At 38.2% G+C, this 16,481-nt stretch overlaps 1 protein-coding gene across 6 annotated transcripts in view; it reads right to left on the bottom strand.

Moving 5' to 3' along the window:
• Window positions 1–4,988: 4,988 nt before the first annotated feature.
• Window positions 4,989–16,481, bottom strand: part of TLK1 (tousled like kinase 1) — a 67,866-nt gene continuing 56,373 nt past the window's right edge. For 5 of the 6 annotated variants that reach the window (XM_071747383.1, XM_071747380.1, XM_071747382.1 and 2 more), the window contains exons 14-21: window positions 15,900–15,981; window positions 15,550–15,641; window positions 15,379–15,468; window positions 14,559–14,728; window positions 13,228–13,363; window positions 10,073–10,184; window positions 9,675–9,782; window positions 4,989–6,742 (exon numbers count right to left, since the gene is read on the bottom strand). In XM_071747383.1, the coding sequence (XP_071603484.1) occupies window positions 6,566–6,742; window positions 9,675–9,782; window positions 10,073–10,184; window positions 13,228–13,363; window positions 14,559–14,728; window positions 15,379–15,468; window positions 15,550–15,641; window positions 15,900–15,981 (967 nt within the window). In that variant the 3' untranslated portion in view covers window positions 4,989–6,565. Of the gene's footprint in view, window positions 6,743–9,674; window positions 9,806–10,072; window positions 10,185–13,227; window positions 13,364–14,558; window positions 14,729–15,378; window positions 15,469–15,549; window positions 15,642–15,899; window positions 15,982–16,481 lie in introns of all 6 variants that reach the window. The other variant, XR_011726556.1, reaches the window with a different exon arrangement.

Genomic DNA, 16,481 nt, shown 5'->3' with positions numbered 1-16,481 from the left:
ATTATGGAACATGGTCCTGAGGAAAAGCAGCAGCTTCTGTTTCATGGCCTGACTTCCATCCCTGAGCATCACTTCCCAGAGTGCTCAAATGTGCACAGAAATGGTACCACTGCCTAAGCACCACTGAGCAACTGGAGACATACACACTGTCACCTCAAGTCACTGCCAGTTTTCAGCTTGCACCCTCCATTAATCACACACTCACAGAATTGTAATGGTTGGAAAAGAACTCTCAGATCACTGCATCCAACTGTCAACATTGCCCCCAACAAAAATCCAACCAAAATAAAAAACAGAGTCAATTGCACATTTAAGCACCAAAGGGTCTCCTTTTCTATTAGCCCAAGTTCCAGATATTCCATTGCAATGAAAGGTGTACAGATAATATATAAATTTAGGGTAAAAGGTATCTGGGGAGTAGGAGACACATATTGTCAGATCCTACCTAGAAGTAGTACAATCAGAAATACCATCTTTGTATATATTATAGACAAGCCATGAACTGCTAGATACATGTGGCACTTTTATCCCTTTAGTTAGAATCAGTAACCCCTCCATGCTTGTACACACAGACAATGTAGTTAACATAATACACTTCCATAAACCATCCTACTGTTAATATTTTTAAAAGAACTATTAATAGTTCTCTGTTAGTGAACAATACCTAGAAGCAGCTGTTTGACAGTGTACAAAGATGCATTTTCTTCTGTCCTGAACTATAAATATTCCAGAATTTCAGCATCAAAAATAAACTAGGGTATTGATTCAGCAAGATACTGACAGGCACTTCTAAGTACTGCCACATCTGAGCAACAGATGGTCCTGGACCTTACTGGAGTCGGTGACCCTGCTAAGGACCATCCTATCCTTCCAGTCTTGCTGAAGGGAGCAATTATGCAAACATCAATACTAAAAATATGAGAAAGTCACAACCTCAGGCCACCTTCAAAACTGACTTTAACCCTGTCTATGCATAAACAGGTTTCCCAAGATTAACAGCAAACACAAGGGTGATGTCCAGGGACTGGTTATGTTCTTTACATTGGAAGTACAACAGAACCAGCACCAGGCTCAGGGCTGAGGCCATGGCATTCTCTTCCCAGGAAACATTTGTTCCATTTGCTGCAGAGTTGCTACCTGATGAATGCCACAACATAGCTTCCACACAAGAGGAAAAAAACACCTTACTTTGCTAGTTGAGATGATGGTAGCACATCCTCTGAGGTTAAAGCAAATGTGGTTTTGATCTCTACCATTTTTTTTTTAACAGGAGGTCCCTCTGTGTGTGTTAATGATGCACAGAAAGAGATACCCGTGGATTTGCACAAGGGCATTCTGAAATTCAAACATCATGTAATTTTTTAATGATACCTGATTAGGTCTAGAGACACTAGATACAAAATGAGATTTCTAGGGAAAGCATTCCTTTGATTTACAAACAGAAATTTACTGGCTTGGGAAACATAGCACAATGAAAAGATTGCGATGTGACAATTCCTTAGAGTAAAATAGAAAAAATATTAATTTCTTCAACAGCAAGAATTTTCCTAACATTTTTTTTAGGAGTTGAGTATCTGAAATAAGCCTCAAGAATCTCACTTGTTCAGAAGATAATAATTTTTACACCAAAGGACACTCAAGGAGCATGCACAAAGTTAAAAATTAAATACAAGGAGGCTGCAACAAAGCAAGACTTATGCACTACATAAATGTCAGGGAAGGATTCTTTATGCCATAGTGCATAGGACTGGAAAGAATAGGCTTAATAATCAGCAAGACCAGATGCTAGGAAACACTGGAGCAGATTGCTTAGGTAAGTTTTGCAGCCTCCACTGATGGGCATCTTTAAGACTAAGGTGGACAAATTTGTCAGGATATAAGTAAACTTGAGCCAAAGTTGGAAACTAGAAGAGACCAAAGAGTTTTTCAGGTGTCCTTGCATAGTAAGCATTGAGGGCCAAGCAAAGCCTATTATGTTTGTAGAAAGAAAATCTGGAAACACACCATTTTCAGGTAGGGGGTATGTAATACCAGGCCACCAGGTTGGTGACTCAGGGGGAGCTCTGTTTATCTTAGTAGAACCCTTTAATCAATCTGCGGTCACAGAGACATGAAATTGCTGGATAATTCATTATCCCTCTGAAAAGACTTTCAGTCTTACCTTTCCTACAAACACAACTCTACAGTCCATGGATGCCTGGGGCCGGATACGTTCCAGGCTTCAGGAGAGGTTCAGGGTTGGACTTGATGATCTCTGAGGTCCCTTCCAACCCAGCCAATTCTATGATTCTATGATACTTACAACCTGAAGCCCATGGGAGGATCATGCTGGGACTGTGGAGATGACAGTGCCCTGGCCCAGGTGACATGGTGGCAGACAGAGGTGGCCCACACACTGTGAGATGATGATGGTGAAACACTGTCAGTCCATGCTGCCTGGTGCCCCTCACCTGCAAAACCAGGGCCCTCCTTTTGACAGCAGTTGACATGTAGAAGTAAAATTTTTAAAAAATACATCAGCAATTGTGAGATTGCAGTGTTATAAACACCAAAATCAGAAGACTCTCTTACCACTCCACCTCCAAGTTTTGAGGCCGATCCTGCCCTGACAACCCTGCCTGGGCCCCCCAAGAGGCCGGGCTCCCCAGGCCTCCTTCCCAACACAGTCTCCCACTTCTGGAGGAGACCAGAAGTCCTGAGGGCTCTTTGAAGAGAAATAAATGTCCCAGGGACCCCTCTCATCCTTCCCAGTGGCCCGATTCCCTCCAGCAGTGTCCCTCACCACTCCAGCCCTCTGCATGGCGACCGTGACAGCGGTGGTTGCCACCCCTGCCCCGCCGGGGCTCCTCAGCTGCACAGGCACAGGAGCAGCTCCAGCGCCAGAGGAACTCGAATCCAGAGAAAGACCGGAGCAGCAGTGCTGCATCCACTCCCCAGAATAGATGTGCCATGTCCTGCCTGGCCAGGAGAGCTGTGGGATGGGGTAGGAAGGCCCAGCTGGGCTGGCAGCCCCACCTCACTTCTGGTTTCTTCTCCTTCAGGATGATGTCAAAACTGGTGCAGGAGCACCCAGTGTACTTCACATCTCAGGGCATGCCTTCCTTTCCAGGGCTTGCTCCGTTTAAAACATACCTAGGTCAGTCACCCATGGAGGCCATCATGGGCAGCTCCTGGCTGCCAGAGGGGTCCCAGCAACACAGAGCAGCCCAGGGCAGGGGCTCGGTAGCTCCGGCAGCCGTGACTCGCGTATCGAGAGGGTTGGCGGCTTTGTGGGCTTTAGAAAGTCTCTGTAATTATGCAGGGGTTTGCTCATAGCCACAGTGTGCACGGCCAACAGCACTCGGGCAGCTGGCCAGTAATGTCCTTTCAGGCCTCCCGAGTGTTAAAAGCACTTTTTAGAAAAAAGTATTACCTGCCTCCATGAAAATAGTATCTACCAACCAGCATACACCAAGCTAAGGGTGCATAACATTCCATGCTGAAATCTGAGAAATTTCAGTGCAAACATAAATAAAACAAAACAAAATAATAAAAAAATAAAATAATGCAAGAACATGGTTGTTTTGAAGAAACAAGCCAACCATTGCTAACTCCGGCTGCATATGACCTGTAGCACCATAACCACAGTTAAAAGGGTAGAACTCCTCTTACTGTCACTTGTTCCATACATGGGTGTTTTAAAATTCTACAGTAATGTGGTATTTTAGCATCTTCCAGTAAATGCAGAAATTTAAAAATATTTATGAAATTACAGGAAGACTTGTTTCCAAGGTTCTTTAAAAACTGCCTGATGAAGTTTAGCTTCCTTTTGTCTACCTGTTGCTAAACCTGAAGACACCTCAGGAAATCTAGCAATGGATGGCACGTAATAAAATTTGTAAAATGTGTATGAAATACAGATTGGACAAGCTCTGCATGAATTACCTGAGAGTGGATCAGCATTCCTTCACAAGTAGCAGTAATTCAGACTTCTGGGCTCTGCCTCAAGACTCAAGCCCAAGCCCAAGTTGCTGAGTATCAGGCACCAAACACACCCGGATGTCTTCTTGCAACCACTTAATGAATCCATGTGAGGATACAAAACTTTTAACAGCACTGTACGATGCTAACACAAACACAGCTGGGTGTATTAGAGGTAAGAATCTCGCAACTTTGATTCAAAGGATGAGATGGTGACTCTCCTTTTCCTTCAGGTATCTATATGGAACCTTGTCTAAAAGTGCTTGGATTTCAGGAATGTGCATTTGTAAAGCTGGAGTTAGTGTCCTGTTTTCAGCCACAACGCCTTTTCCCATACTATAACAATGAGGAAAACAAGTTTGTATGTAATTAGTGCAGTGCATAAACCTTATTTTTAGATAGCTGTGAAATTTCCAGTTACTTACATGGTTCTCTAACATATTTCCAAGACTTCCCTTTACTAGGGGTAACCACAATATATTCCAGATAAATAAAAATACTGTTAACACAATCCTTCTTATTTTCCTTAAGCAAAACAATTGATTAAGCTTCTGATATTGAAACGTTGAGAATAAGAAGGAATGACATCTGAAGTGAGCCCGCATCAGCTATGGCACATTCTCCTTGAACACGACTCGGTGGTCCTGTGCTGCAGAGGGTGAAAAGGATGCAGACCTAATACTTTGGTGTAGTGTAAGGCAGAAACAGTCACTATCTGAGTCTAGTGTTATTGTATGTACAAATTTTATTCCAAAGGTAAAGAATTCTAGAAGAACCCGTTAAAACATAGAAAAGTTGTTTCTGTGAGGGCTATTCAGAGAACTGTTCTGCTTACTTCATTAAAATAGATGTTTTAAGCTTTATGGAATCCTCTCCTTTAACCTCCAGTGTTATTAAAATTAATTATTTTATTATTGGCTTTTAATTTGTAATTAAATGAAGTTTCCTTTAAATGCCCAAGTGTAGCTCAGTGATAATGCTTAGCTGACTTGCCTTTCCTCAAAATGAAAAAACATGCAATGAAATCCTTGAAATTTCAACTGTCATTGTTTATTACTGTTTTGGCTACATTCTCTACAATTTCAGCAGCATCTTAAAGAGACAGTTAATGTTTCTTTATGTACAATGAAAACAAAATGGCTTGCAACATCAGAAACAAGAGCAACAGTTTAACTGTACAATACTAAATGAAAACCTGTGGTAATACAGCCTCCTTTTCCTGCAAAATGGACAAAATTACGAATAGGTATTCAGCATCAAGAACAGGATAGTTAAAAGAATAGTGAACGGGAGAGAGATACACTGCTCTGAAAAGTAAGTTTCTACCATACAAGGCAGTTAGAAAATGTTTCACATTTTAAAATATCTGTACAAGCCACAAGAAACATTTCCTTGTTGATAGGAACTTCCAGAAATAGAGAATAACCATGAGCATCTTCTACATCTAGTATCAACGCGTTCTGCAGGTTGAGAACGCAGTAAACTGACTTAAAGAACTGTGTATTGCCAACATAGATCTGGTTTACATGCCTCGATTGTTAATGAATTACCTACTGTTAATCTCTCTATAACATACAGTTGACTTGCACCTTAAGGAGGTCATTTGATTCTTTCGCAAAAGTAAAAGCAACGTCATTTAGCAGCAATTAGAAGCGCCTTGAGGGAGACTTAAAAAAAATACAATATCCAATTAGAAAAAGCCATACTTTAAACATTTGTACAGGAATAAGTTGCTGAAATTTAACTGAAAATGTGACATCTGTACAACAATTTACAATAGAGCAAGAAGGGAATTTATCATTATTCCTGCATAGAACATTATACATGACCTGTTTGCATTTGGTTTCATACTGTTGCTTGCTTTTATCAAAGCCTGGAAAGTTTCACAACTAGGTTTCACAAGTTTCAATACCACAGCAAATATAGTATTTTCAGAAAATTGAGCGGATTTCAAAATTAGCAATCTACTTGAGAAATAAGTACCAGGAATTCCATATCCCCCTTCCAATCTAAATTCAGTGAAACACCACCGTATTTTTGGAGGTTTGAGCCTGAGTTGCCAAATTTTATCTGAGGAATCTGATACAGAACGTATCTTCTACTGTCTCACACTCCTTACTTTGGTTTCAAAAGATCAGTGACTTGGAAAGATGGCAGTTTATTTAGTTTATAAGCAGGCACAGTATTTTTTGTGTGTTTTCAAATTTGCTCACTACCCTTTTTTATTTAAATAATGAAAAACTACCCTTCATGTTAGAACTTTCCAGTATCAACCAAATGTACTTTAAGTATTAAAAAGATTATTTACAATGTTCCCCAGAAAAAACTAAAAACCTTTTCTTCTGTCTTAAACACAGTATACCTGTTAGTGTGTAACAGGTAGTGTCGTCCTTCAACATTTAAAGGTATTTTTCAGAAGGGTATATTATTTATTCACAGTCCATGATCCGTTCCAATCATACAAATGACACTATGTAGGAGGACTTCAGTCTGAAAACACAGTTATCAAACTTATCCTGTGTAAAGACACTCAAATGCTTTCAAGCTCAAGTCTGCATCTGGAACCTACACAAAGGTCTCACGCCATTCCTCGGCTGAAGAAATTTCAGTATGAAATAATGTTTGAAGTAGGTGGTGTAGGGGATGCTGCTAGCCCAGTCATATGCAAGTTTCCTGAAGAGTTTGATCTCCTCATGTGAGGGAGAAGATAAGGATCATTAGCCAGCTGGTGGACATCAAATCTATCCTCTTTTCGGTATGCTAAACAGCGTCTAATAAAGGCCTAGAAAAGAAATGCAAAAAGTGACAACACCGTTCCAAATAATTATGTCTGTTTACAAGTAACTATGCATGTCCTCCTGGATAAACTAGTTCCTGAACAAATTTTTGTTCTTATATAACCAAGTTCAAATGACAGTGTAGTATTTCACTACTGATTCCAATGAAACAGTGCAACATCGCATCAGGTAAAAAACCAAAAACCAAGCAACTAACTGCCTTCAAATAATCACACTTCAAATAGGGATTTCCATCTTTAGCAACTATATTTACAAGTAAAGCATTAGCACCTCACACAATTAGAATTCTGCCTGTGTTATCCCTGGACAGCTCACTAAAAACTAGAAGCAAGTATCAGAGGACTGAAAACATCAAAAGGAGCTCCACAGAACTTCTGACACCATTCAGCTGTGTGGTAGATGAAGAATAGATGGAAGATGCAGGAACAAAAATTCTATGGCTCAGTAGAGCTTTCAGAGCAGGCATTACCATGTGTGCCATAACTGGATAGAACAAAATCTGAAATTTGACAACAGTGGTTGTCATGTTCAGTAGGCACGAAATAACTAACAGACTGTTTAAGAAACCACTACCTAGCTGGAACTCCTTTCCCAGGAAAAAACCAAAAACAAAACCCAAAACAAAACAAATCAATCCCACCTGCTTAAAAATTCCTCATCAATTAAAAAATTCTATATCTAGCTTCAAGGACTGCTCTTGAGACATTATGCTGTCCTATGTTTAGGTCCATAAAATGCATGACAATCATTCTACACTGGAAGTTTCTCTCAAGTCTTATATGTCTACCAAATACAGAACACTTGGTCTCCTGAGAGCCTGGGCTTCAATATTAATCATAGAAAATCCTTATTATTGCTACAGAACTGATTAGTACATCATTACTTAATTTAGAGCTTAATTTAAAAGAATTACATATCTTTTCTTTGATAAATCTGTTCAGCTGTTTGTTCTTTGCTCCAATTAAAAACTAGAGATTAAAGGAAGAAATCTGTGATACAAGTTCCAAAGAACCCTGCTAGAATTTACTTCTATCATTTACATATCCAGCATGAACAAGGAATAAAATAAAAATCGTGCACACCTGTTAATATACATTCACATGTTCCTGGACATTATGGATTTTAATATAATTCTTCATAAAAAATTAATTGTTAAGAGTTCTTTTCAAGATCCTCAGAGTAACAGTTTGTGTCTAAAGTGTTTGTAAACTACTTCATGCTTCTGTGGCACAGCAGACACATTGCTGTGATGCAAAGGAGAACATTGCACAAAACAGGAAAAAGCAGAGGATGATCAAAGGACAGTTACAGTCTGAAAACTAACTAACAATGTCATTTCAGGTTCCATCTTTTATTTCATCTCCATGTTTTCCAAATCAGAATTTCAGTTTACAAGCTGTTCTTCTCCTACTGCCAGGCCTATAAATCCGAATGACAGTTTGGATTCTACAAAGTCATCATAAATGGTCTGAATTTACAAGTTAGTCTGAAATTGTTTTATAGCAATTCCACCAGAGAGTAATTTCTCCCACTCTCTTACAGCTATCGTGACAGTGTAAGAGTAGAAAACAATGAAAATTTATTTTAGTCTTTCAAACAAACAGAACACAGAATATGCAAAGAATGTAAAACAAGGTGCCAGTGCTCCATGCTGAACTGTCTGCTCTTTCCTGACGTCCTCTATATAAAACTACTGATGACAAAGAAATACAAAGTTAAAACACAAGCTTAAAAACTATCAGCACGTAATGTTACCAGTTACGTGATGCATATTTTGTCACCTGCACTAAAGGGACACAATTTTTCCAAATGGCGCTGAAAAAAAACCCCAAACAAAAACAGCAAAAAAAAACCCAGCTCAAAAAAAAACAACCTAGGACAAAGTACAATTTCTAAACCAAATTTTCATTTTTACATCAACATTTTATTTTCTTCAGAAGCTACACCTCCTAGAAATAGGTAAATAGGTTTCCTTTCCTTATAGCCTTTAGAGGCTAAATCTTAACTTTCTGGTGGGTTTTTTTTTGTGTGTGTCCCAGATCTCAGTATGTTTAATTAGTTGCTGAAACTTGAACAGACATTCTACTCTCCTGGCAGTTTTTTCAATGAGACTATCTCTACTGCATCTGGTCACAAATACATTTTCTAAAAATTAGGACAGTTTTACAAAAAAATAACACATATATTAAGCTTTCTTCCACATTGACAGAATTGGATTTGTTATGGATGCTCTCATCTACAATCATTAGGGAAAGCACCTTGATCTGTTTCTGAATAGATGGTCTATGGAGAAGAGTTTGCTAGATATGCTATAGATATTGATAGCTTGGATACAGATGTTTCAAAATAGGATTTTTAAATGAAGGAAATATTGCCATCCACACTTTTGTGGAAGATCAACTATGCTGGCAACTTAGTTCCTGAACAAGCATCAATGTATCTTAACAGATTCCTAAGAAATTATGCTTCTAATCTCAGCTCTGTGTAAATACAGAGTCCTATGACCTTTCAAGGGGAAGAGCATTAGCAGATATATCCTCCAGGTATTTGGTAGTCTGCACAAGGCTGCACAGAATAACATTCAATATTTTCAGAAAGAGTTTGTTAGTCTTATCAGTATTTCACAAATGGTCCTCTGGGAAAAAGCAAAGTGGACAAATTTTGAGGCAGCCTACTTTAGAACAACTTGCAAATTCCTGGAATTTATACATAGCCTCACTTTGAAGAGTATGACTTTGAGAAGTCCCAGAATAAGTTTGTTTAATAAAAAAAATCAAAATACTAGTTCTCCATTATGTTTTCCTACACCTTTAGTTACCACATCTCACAGCATTCTTAAGCTGACAGCAGTTTTATAGCTGAATCCTTTATAATGAATGTTGCTAACTGGTACTCAGAGATCATATGCAAAGTTACCTTGGCTTCATTGCTTACAACAGGTTTGACAGGGAACTGAACTTCGGTAGCTTTTAATATTGTATTTTCTTGTAGGATATCTTGCTGTGACTGATTGTGACCAAATGGCTGAAAAATAAACACATGGTTTTCTTCATGAGAGTTATCCAATTACTTTATTTCATAAATATTTATGCTATGATAAGGCCTTGCAGTAGTGATACAAACTACTAACCATTCCCTAAACAAAAGTTTCAGTCAAGATTTTCTACATTTCTTGCAATATCAATGCACACCACCAAAAAGTAACATAAGTAACTTTACATGTAGATTTACATCTTTATGACTATAAGCCACAGTCTACTGGAAACAGGCATTAACACTAAAACTTTAAGATTTTCAGACAACTTTCCTCTTACCTTTCTACCATAAAGGCATTGAAAAAAGATTACTCCAACTGACCATACATCAACCTTATTAGAAATCTTTGGTGGCTCTTTGCCAACTACAAAACACTCTGGAGGCAAGTACCTGGAAAACAAAACATGCACCTCAGTGTCTGGAAGTAGCTGCATGGCTAAAACTTATTCAAATTCTAATTATACAAAAACTTCATGTACACATCTCTGATCTTTTGATCTTTTGACAGCTGTACAGTGCCTTTACAATCTGCATTCCCACATCTTGCACACCCATCAAAACTGCCATTAGTTTTTTGTATAGTCAGTCAGTCAGTGGGTCTATTTCATATAAGCATGAATACTAACAATCTTTATCTAAATCATTAATTATCACCTTTCTTTTTTCAGGGGAAGGTGGGGGATCATGGGTTAATTATGAACCTTCTCTTTCTACCAAAGCAAGAAAAGATGAAAACCATACAGAGTGCATTTTACAGCAAGGTCTGGTTAGGAATCAAGGATAATGTAGGTATGACTTAAAGACCCTTTACCTAAATTTTTAGTTATAACAACGACATGAACCTGAGGGATATATGGTAGACAAAGGTGATGGCTATTTCCATTTCTATAATCTACAGGAAGCCAAAGAACCCAAAATTGAGGAAGTTCCTCTGCTATTTCTGAATTGCAAAACAACTGGTGAAATGGAACCTCCTTTAAAAAACCAAAATGAAACACACTACAAAAAAACACACAAAAAACCCCAAACATCCAAACCAAACCAACACAACACAGCAAAACAATACAAAAAACCCACCAAGCTTCCCAAATATACCCAAACATATCAATATGTGGATAGCTAGGTATTACTCAGTATAATATACAAAATGGAAAGAGGCATTAAAGCTACTAGAGCATGTACAGACCAAACATTCTTCCATAAACAGCCCATAAGGCTTAGAATAAATTTTGAAGACGTATTTGTGGAAATCAAAATAAGCAGAAAAATTAAGTCAAAATGCAAGAATGCAACACAAGTATGAATTTCACACAGTATCCCAAAGTATCACACAGTATCTCTTCTGGAATACTCGTGTACAATTCTAATTACAACATTCAAGAAAAAATGAGCTTAAAGTGATTCAAGTGCAAAGAAAACTACTAAAATGCTCTGAAGAATGGAGAGCCTTCATTTCAAGGAAAAAAACCCTAAAGGCTATAAAAAATACCAAGAAGCAAGTGTACCAGGAAGTACCACTTCAGGGAGGACAGTGCTGGCACAGGAACAAACAAGTATGAACTGGCCACAAATAAACACGGTCTGTAAATTAGAAGATTAGGTTTCTAATGATCAGAGAACTGAGGTTATGGAACACACTTCAAATCAGATTACAGGGGACAAAACACTAACTAAATTTAATACAAACCTCTCATCTGGAAGTTTACCAAAGAGATTATGTGACCTAACTGCCTGGAAAGGCAGGTAACAGGACCCACTGGCTGAGGAAATCCCTTACAGCACTGTGCTGCTGACAATTAAATTGTGCCACCTGCCCAACACAGACTCAGCCCCCACCTCAAACTCCCTCAGTATATTTCCCTCCTTAATGAAGATTTTGGGCTCAGACAAAGTGTAAATTAGAAACACAGAGATTCATCATGAACCTATACTCGTCACAGACCTTTTTGATCTCTTAGTTTATAGCCCCACCAGTGCCTGTGGCATTCTAGATGAAATCACAGAATCACAGAATGGCTTAGGTTGGAAGGGACCTTTCATATCTTCTACTCCAACCTCCCTGCCATGGGCAGAACAACTCTCATCTAGACAGGGTTGCTCAAAGCCTCAGCCAGCCTGTGCTTGAACACCTCCAGGGAGGGAGCATCCACAGCTTCTCTGGGCAGTCTGTTCCAGAGTCTCACTACCCTTGTACTGAAGAACTTCTTCTTAAGATCCTGTCTGAACCTATTCTCCTCCATTTTAAAACCATTTCCTCTTGTCCTACTGCTAGACACTCTTACGGGAAGTCCCTCTCCAGCCTTCCTGCAGGCTCCCTTCAGGTGTTGGAAGGCAGCTATAAGGTATTATTCAGGCTGAATAATCCCAGCTTTCTCATCCCCTCTTTGTAGCAGAGGTGCTCCATCCAGCCCCTAGATCATCTTTGTGGCTCTCCACAAGAGGGACTTTTTTCCTCAGCAAAATGCAAAGGCCAACATTTTTTTTCATATATTCCTACAATAAATTATTTTCATTGGTGTTTAAATAGGCAAAGCATTAGAAATGAGTAGCAAAAGACTAACACTTCTTCAACTTGAATAACTGACTTTCATGTGCTTGTTTTCTTTACCAAAAATTCTGAATGAAAAGGTAGTAACTTTATTATATGCAACTTCCAAATGTGGGAAAAGCCAGAAAACAAATGGGAACGACCCTGGCTTCCCTGTTTAGAGTTAGGTCTCAGCTTCTGACTCCGATTGTGCTACAGGCAGAATGAGGAGAAAAAGAAAACTGAACTTACAAGTAATAACCTGGCCAATATAGGCTTTCTATTCTACCCACCCTGACACAGATCCCATGCCCCCAGGCTCAAAGAGCTACTGTGTCATGAAAAACCTGCATTTTTAGAGAGCAAATTCTACAGCTTTGCTGTAAGTCAGGAAATGCTAATTGTCATTCCTGTTCAGTAGGAAGCTACAAAACTTCAGTTTTTTGGACAAGCATGCAAGTGCACACAGAAAACAAATCACAGCTGCCAAGCTGTCATTAACCTTTAGGATGGAAGAGTAAATACTCTCTTGTTCTAAGGACATTACCTGCTGGTAATCCCTGCTCTAAGATTTCCAAGGACTAAACACCCACACTTAATCATCATAGCTGTGCCAAACATCTTCAGCCACCTGCAGCCAAAAATTAAACACCTGCTTCTTCAGGAAACCATGCTTCTAAATCACAGTGATCATCTTCACACTTATTTTTATATATATAATAAAACCATTCACACTCTTTATCTTACTTGTTATGTTACCATTCTAACATTTGGGAATATCAACATTCATTTAAAAAAATGTTTATTTTCCCTTCATGTTAATATTTTTCATCCTATCTCTTTCACAAAATAGACTTTATGAACAATAACCCAGAATCTAAACAGTAATATCAAACCTGGCATTACCAGTAAGTTCCTGCTCCCTGTGAAGTTAAATCCATTCCATCCACACCATAGCTATCATCATCCATTATCTTGGAAAGGCCAAAATCAGTAATTTTTATTTCTCCACATGCTGTTCCATCTACAAGAAGGATATTACCTATACGGGGGAGGAAAAAAAACAACCAAACCTCAGAACAGCTAACAGAGTGCTTTAATTCCAAAACCAGGTTCATTTTTCAGGAACACCTGACTTCTTGATGGGTAAGTGACAACTTTACATCATCTTTATATCCCCAAGTCTGGAGTAAATTGACTATGACACATCTTAATGCAGTCTCAGGAACTCTCCATGTTCTCATCAGCATCTGAAATGGCTCCCTCAGCTGGGAGCTGTCTGGACAGTGAAGACACACAAAAATGTAGAGAGGAAACACCAAGACATAGCAGTATACCAGTTACAATGAAATTTCAGATATTTGTGTCCAGAATAAATCCTACACTACAGGATTCAGGGCTTACAAATGCCACAAAACTGAGCCAAGAAATTGCTGCAGTACTACAAAACTTACTCTCTGTTTTAAAGTTGTAAATTTGTAAAGAAATTTATTGATTGAAAAGTTACGTGATGACGTTCCTCTCAGAACAAAACCAATTGAGACTCAGAATACATTCTGTACAATTCCATAATATGAGAGAAATCTGTATGAACAATTAATTACAAAGCAGCAAGCTAACAGGCTGGCACAAGAGTTGCACTACAGAACCCATGCTTGGAAGAACAGCAGATGATGCTACAAGAAGAATGCAAGCATCATTCATGCAGGTGGTGGTAAAAAAAAGGCCATGGATTCAAAATAGGATACATCGTTTATGACAATGCTCATTATTCATTATAAAGAAAATTTCTGTAAAGTTTTGTTTTGAAGTGTTGATGCCAGGATACTGAAAGCAATTAATTACCTATTTTAATCCTTTACAGGCTAAGAAGTATGGAAGAGAAAACTTACTTACACCTCAGCATCCCACAATGATCAGATAGGTCTGAGCCAATTAATGATCTTATCTGTTTATATTGCTAAATGCCAATGAATATATCTATCTGCTGTATGCATTTTTCCTACAAATTCAAATCAAAATAATATAAACTCTAAAAGCTATGATAAACATTTTTCCAAAGAAAAGGCAAATGATTTTGGCAGTAAAACTGGGAAGAAAAGTCTGCACTTTTTTCAGTTGTTTACAATAAGCCTGGCATACAGAAGGTAATTGTTATATCTGCAGTCATGAATTACAAACAAAATAAAGGACTGAAAAAATAAGTTACATTTTCATTTGTATCACTCCTCATTTACCTGGTTTAAGATCATAGTGTATAATAGGGGGCTTGATCTCATTGAGATACCGTAGTGCATTTACTATTTGCATTACAATGGACCTAGCTTCCTTCTCTGACATCAATTTATGTTGCTTCAGATAGAAATCCAAGTCATTGCCTTCACAGTATTCTAACACCGTGCAAAACCTAGGACAGAATTCAGAGAAAATTAAATAATGTATCAAGCTGCACAATCTGTAACAGAGATATGACAACCCAGTTCGATACTGGTGAATTTAATAACGGCTGGCTGATTAAACTGTATGAATTAAATTGTTCATAAATACATGGCATAACTGTTAGTTTAAGAAACATGACATCAATTGGAGTATTTATATTCACTAAAAGAGAAAATGCATCCATACTAACGAGAGGGTAAGTTTAAAAACCCTATTTATGTAGGCATGTTTCTAAATTAAAAAATATACTCACCATCCCTTAAGATGTGACATGATCTCATGAAAAGAGGTGCAGCCCAGTGACCATGGGCTAACTTAGATCAAGAATGCTCCTCCTGTCCTTTAGTCTTCGAAACTTGTCTAAGCTACAGAAGCCTTTCAGAGCCACCCTGCAGTAGCCCTTGCTCTGCATTACATTACAGCACTGCATGCCCCCTTCACCCTCAGGACATCCTGGAGGCTTTTTGAAAAAAAAAACTTAAAGAAAAACCCCTTAATGCTTTGGCTGTAAGCAAGAAAGCGTCATGTTAGCTCAAATACTCTTAGTTTCTGTTTATCTAATGTAAAGCACTAAAGTTCTTGCCAAAGTCTAGAAAACATATCATTTTATGTACTTACGTATCTGTATCCAGGGAGAAGTAGTCATATAGTTTAACTATCCGGGGGTGATCCAGTTCTTTGTGTATTCTATACTCTCTGCAGGCATGTCTAAAGGAAGATGGATACATTAACCTACAATCAATAAAATGCTATTTGATTTAACATGAGTCATAAGTCATTAATATTTACTTGTGGTAGTTTTCTTTCTTTTCATCCCTCCAGCTTTTGTTAAGCTGGTGAATCTTCACAGCAGCGTATCTTTGTTCATAAAGGTCAAAGGCCTAAAAATGAAACCCATAAATATGGGAAAGTTACAACCAAAGATGAGAAAAGTAACACCCAATAAACAGGAAAAAATTGGCATGTAATTCACAAGGCTATTGACGTGCTGCCCCCGCACCACAGATTAATCAAAGTGTGCTCAACCAGTCAACCATGTTACAATCCTTATGCTTATTAAGATTCCCTCCCTCCCAAAATTCAATGCATAAGTGAATGTAGCCCAAACATTAAGATTTAGCAGATGCAACACACTCTACCTTGTACACTTCACTGAAGCCACCTCGGCCAAGTAAATGGAGTAACAAATACCGTTCATTCAACGTGGGGTGATCTTTAAATCTTGAAAGAAAAAAAAAAAGCAAGGTATACAAATAGAGTCTAAAATATAAAGTTGTTAGTATTATGTCTCAAATGGAGCTTTCTTTTTACTATCTAATAGCTGAACAGTATCACATTATGTGTAACTTCATGGCACAACTATACAAAATGGCCAATTTCACTACCTTTTGACTATTAAAGGTACAAAATGCTATCATACCACCACTGTTAAATCAGTAAATTTGTGTTATTTTTCTCTGGTTTTGTGAGGAAAATATTGATCAAAAAAGCACCCTTAAATTTAAACACAAGGGCTCTCTCCCTGTGCCAAATTTTAAAGAAGTCTCAAACATCAGCTTTCTGAAACAAATGAGGATATACTTCCAATTTCACATGAAATGTGACCAGACATGTTTTATGTACCTGTCTCTTTTTAACAAAATGGATTTTATCTAACACTGAGATGTCAATAAATAAACAGCAATATGGGGAAAACACATCCAAGGACCAAATATTGCTTG

This window comes from Heliangelus exortis, chromosome 6 (genome assembly GCF_036169615.1).
Source record: "Heliangelus exortis chromosome 6, bHelExo1.hap1, whole genome shotgun sequence".
NCBI lineage: Eukaryota > Metazoa > Chordata > Aves > Apodiformes > Trochilidae > Heliangelus > Heliangelus exortis.
The sequence above is the reverse complement of the archived record's forward strand: the minus strand, read 5'-3'. Positions and strand labels throughout refer to the sequence as shown.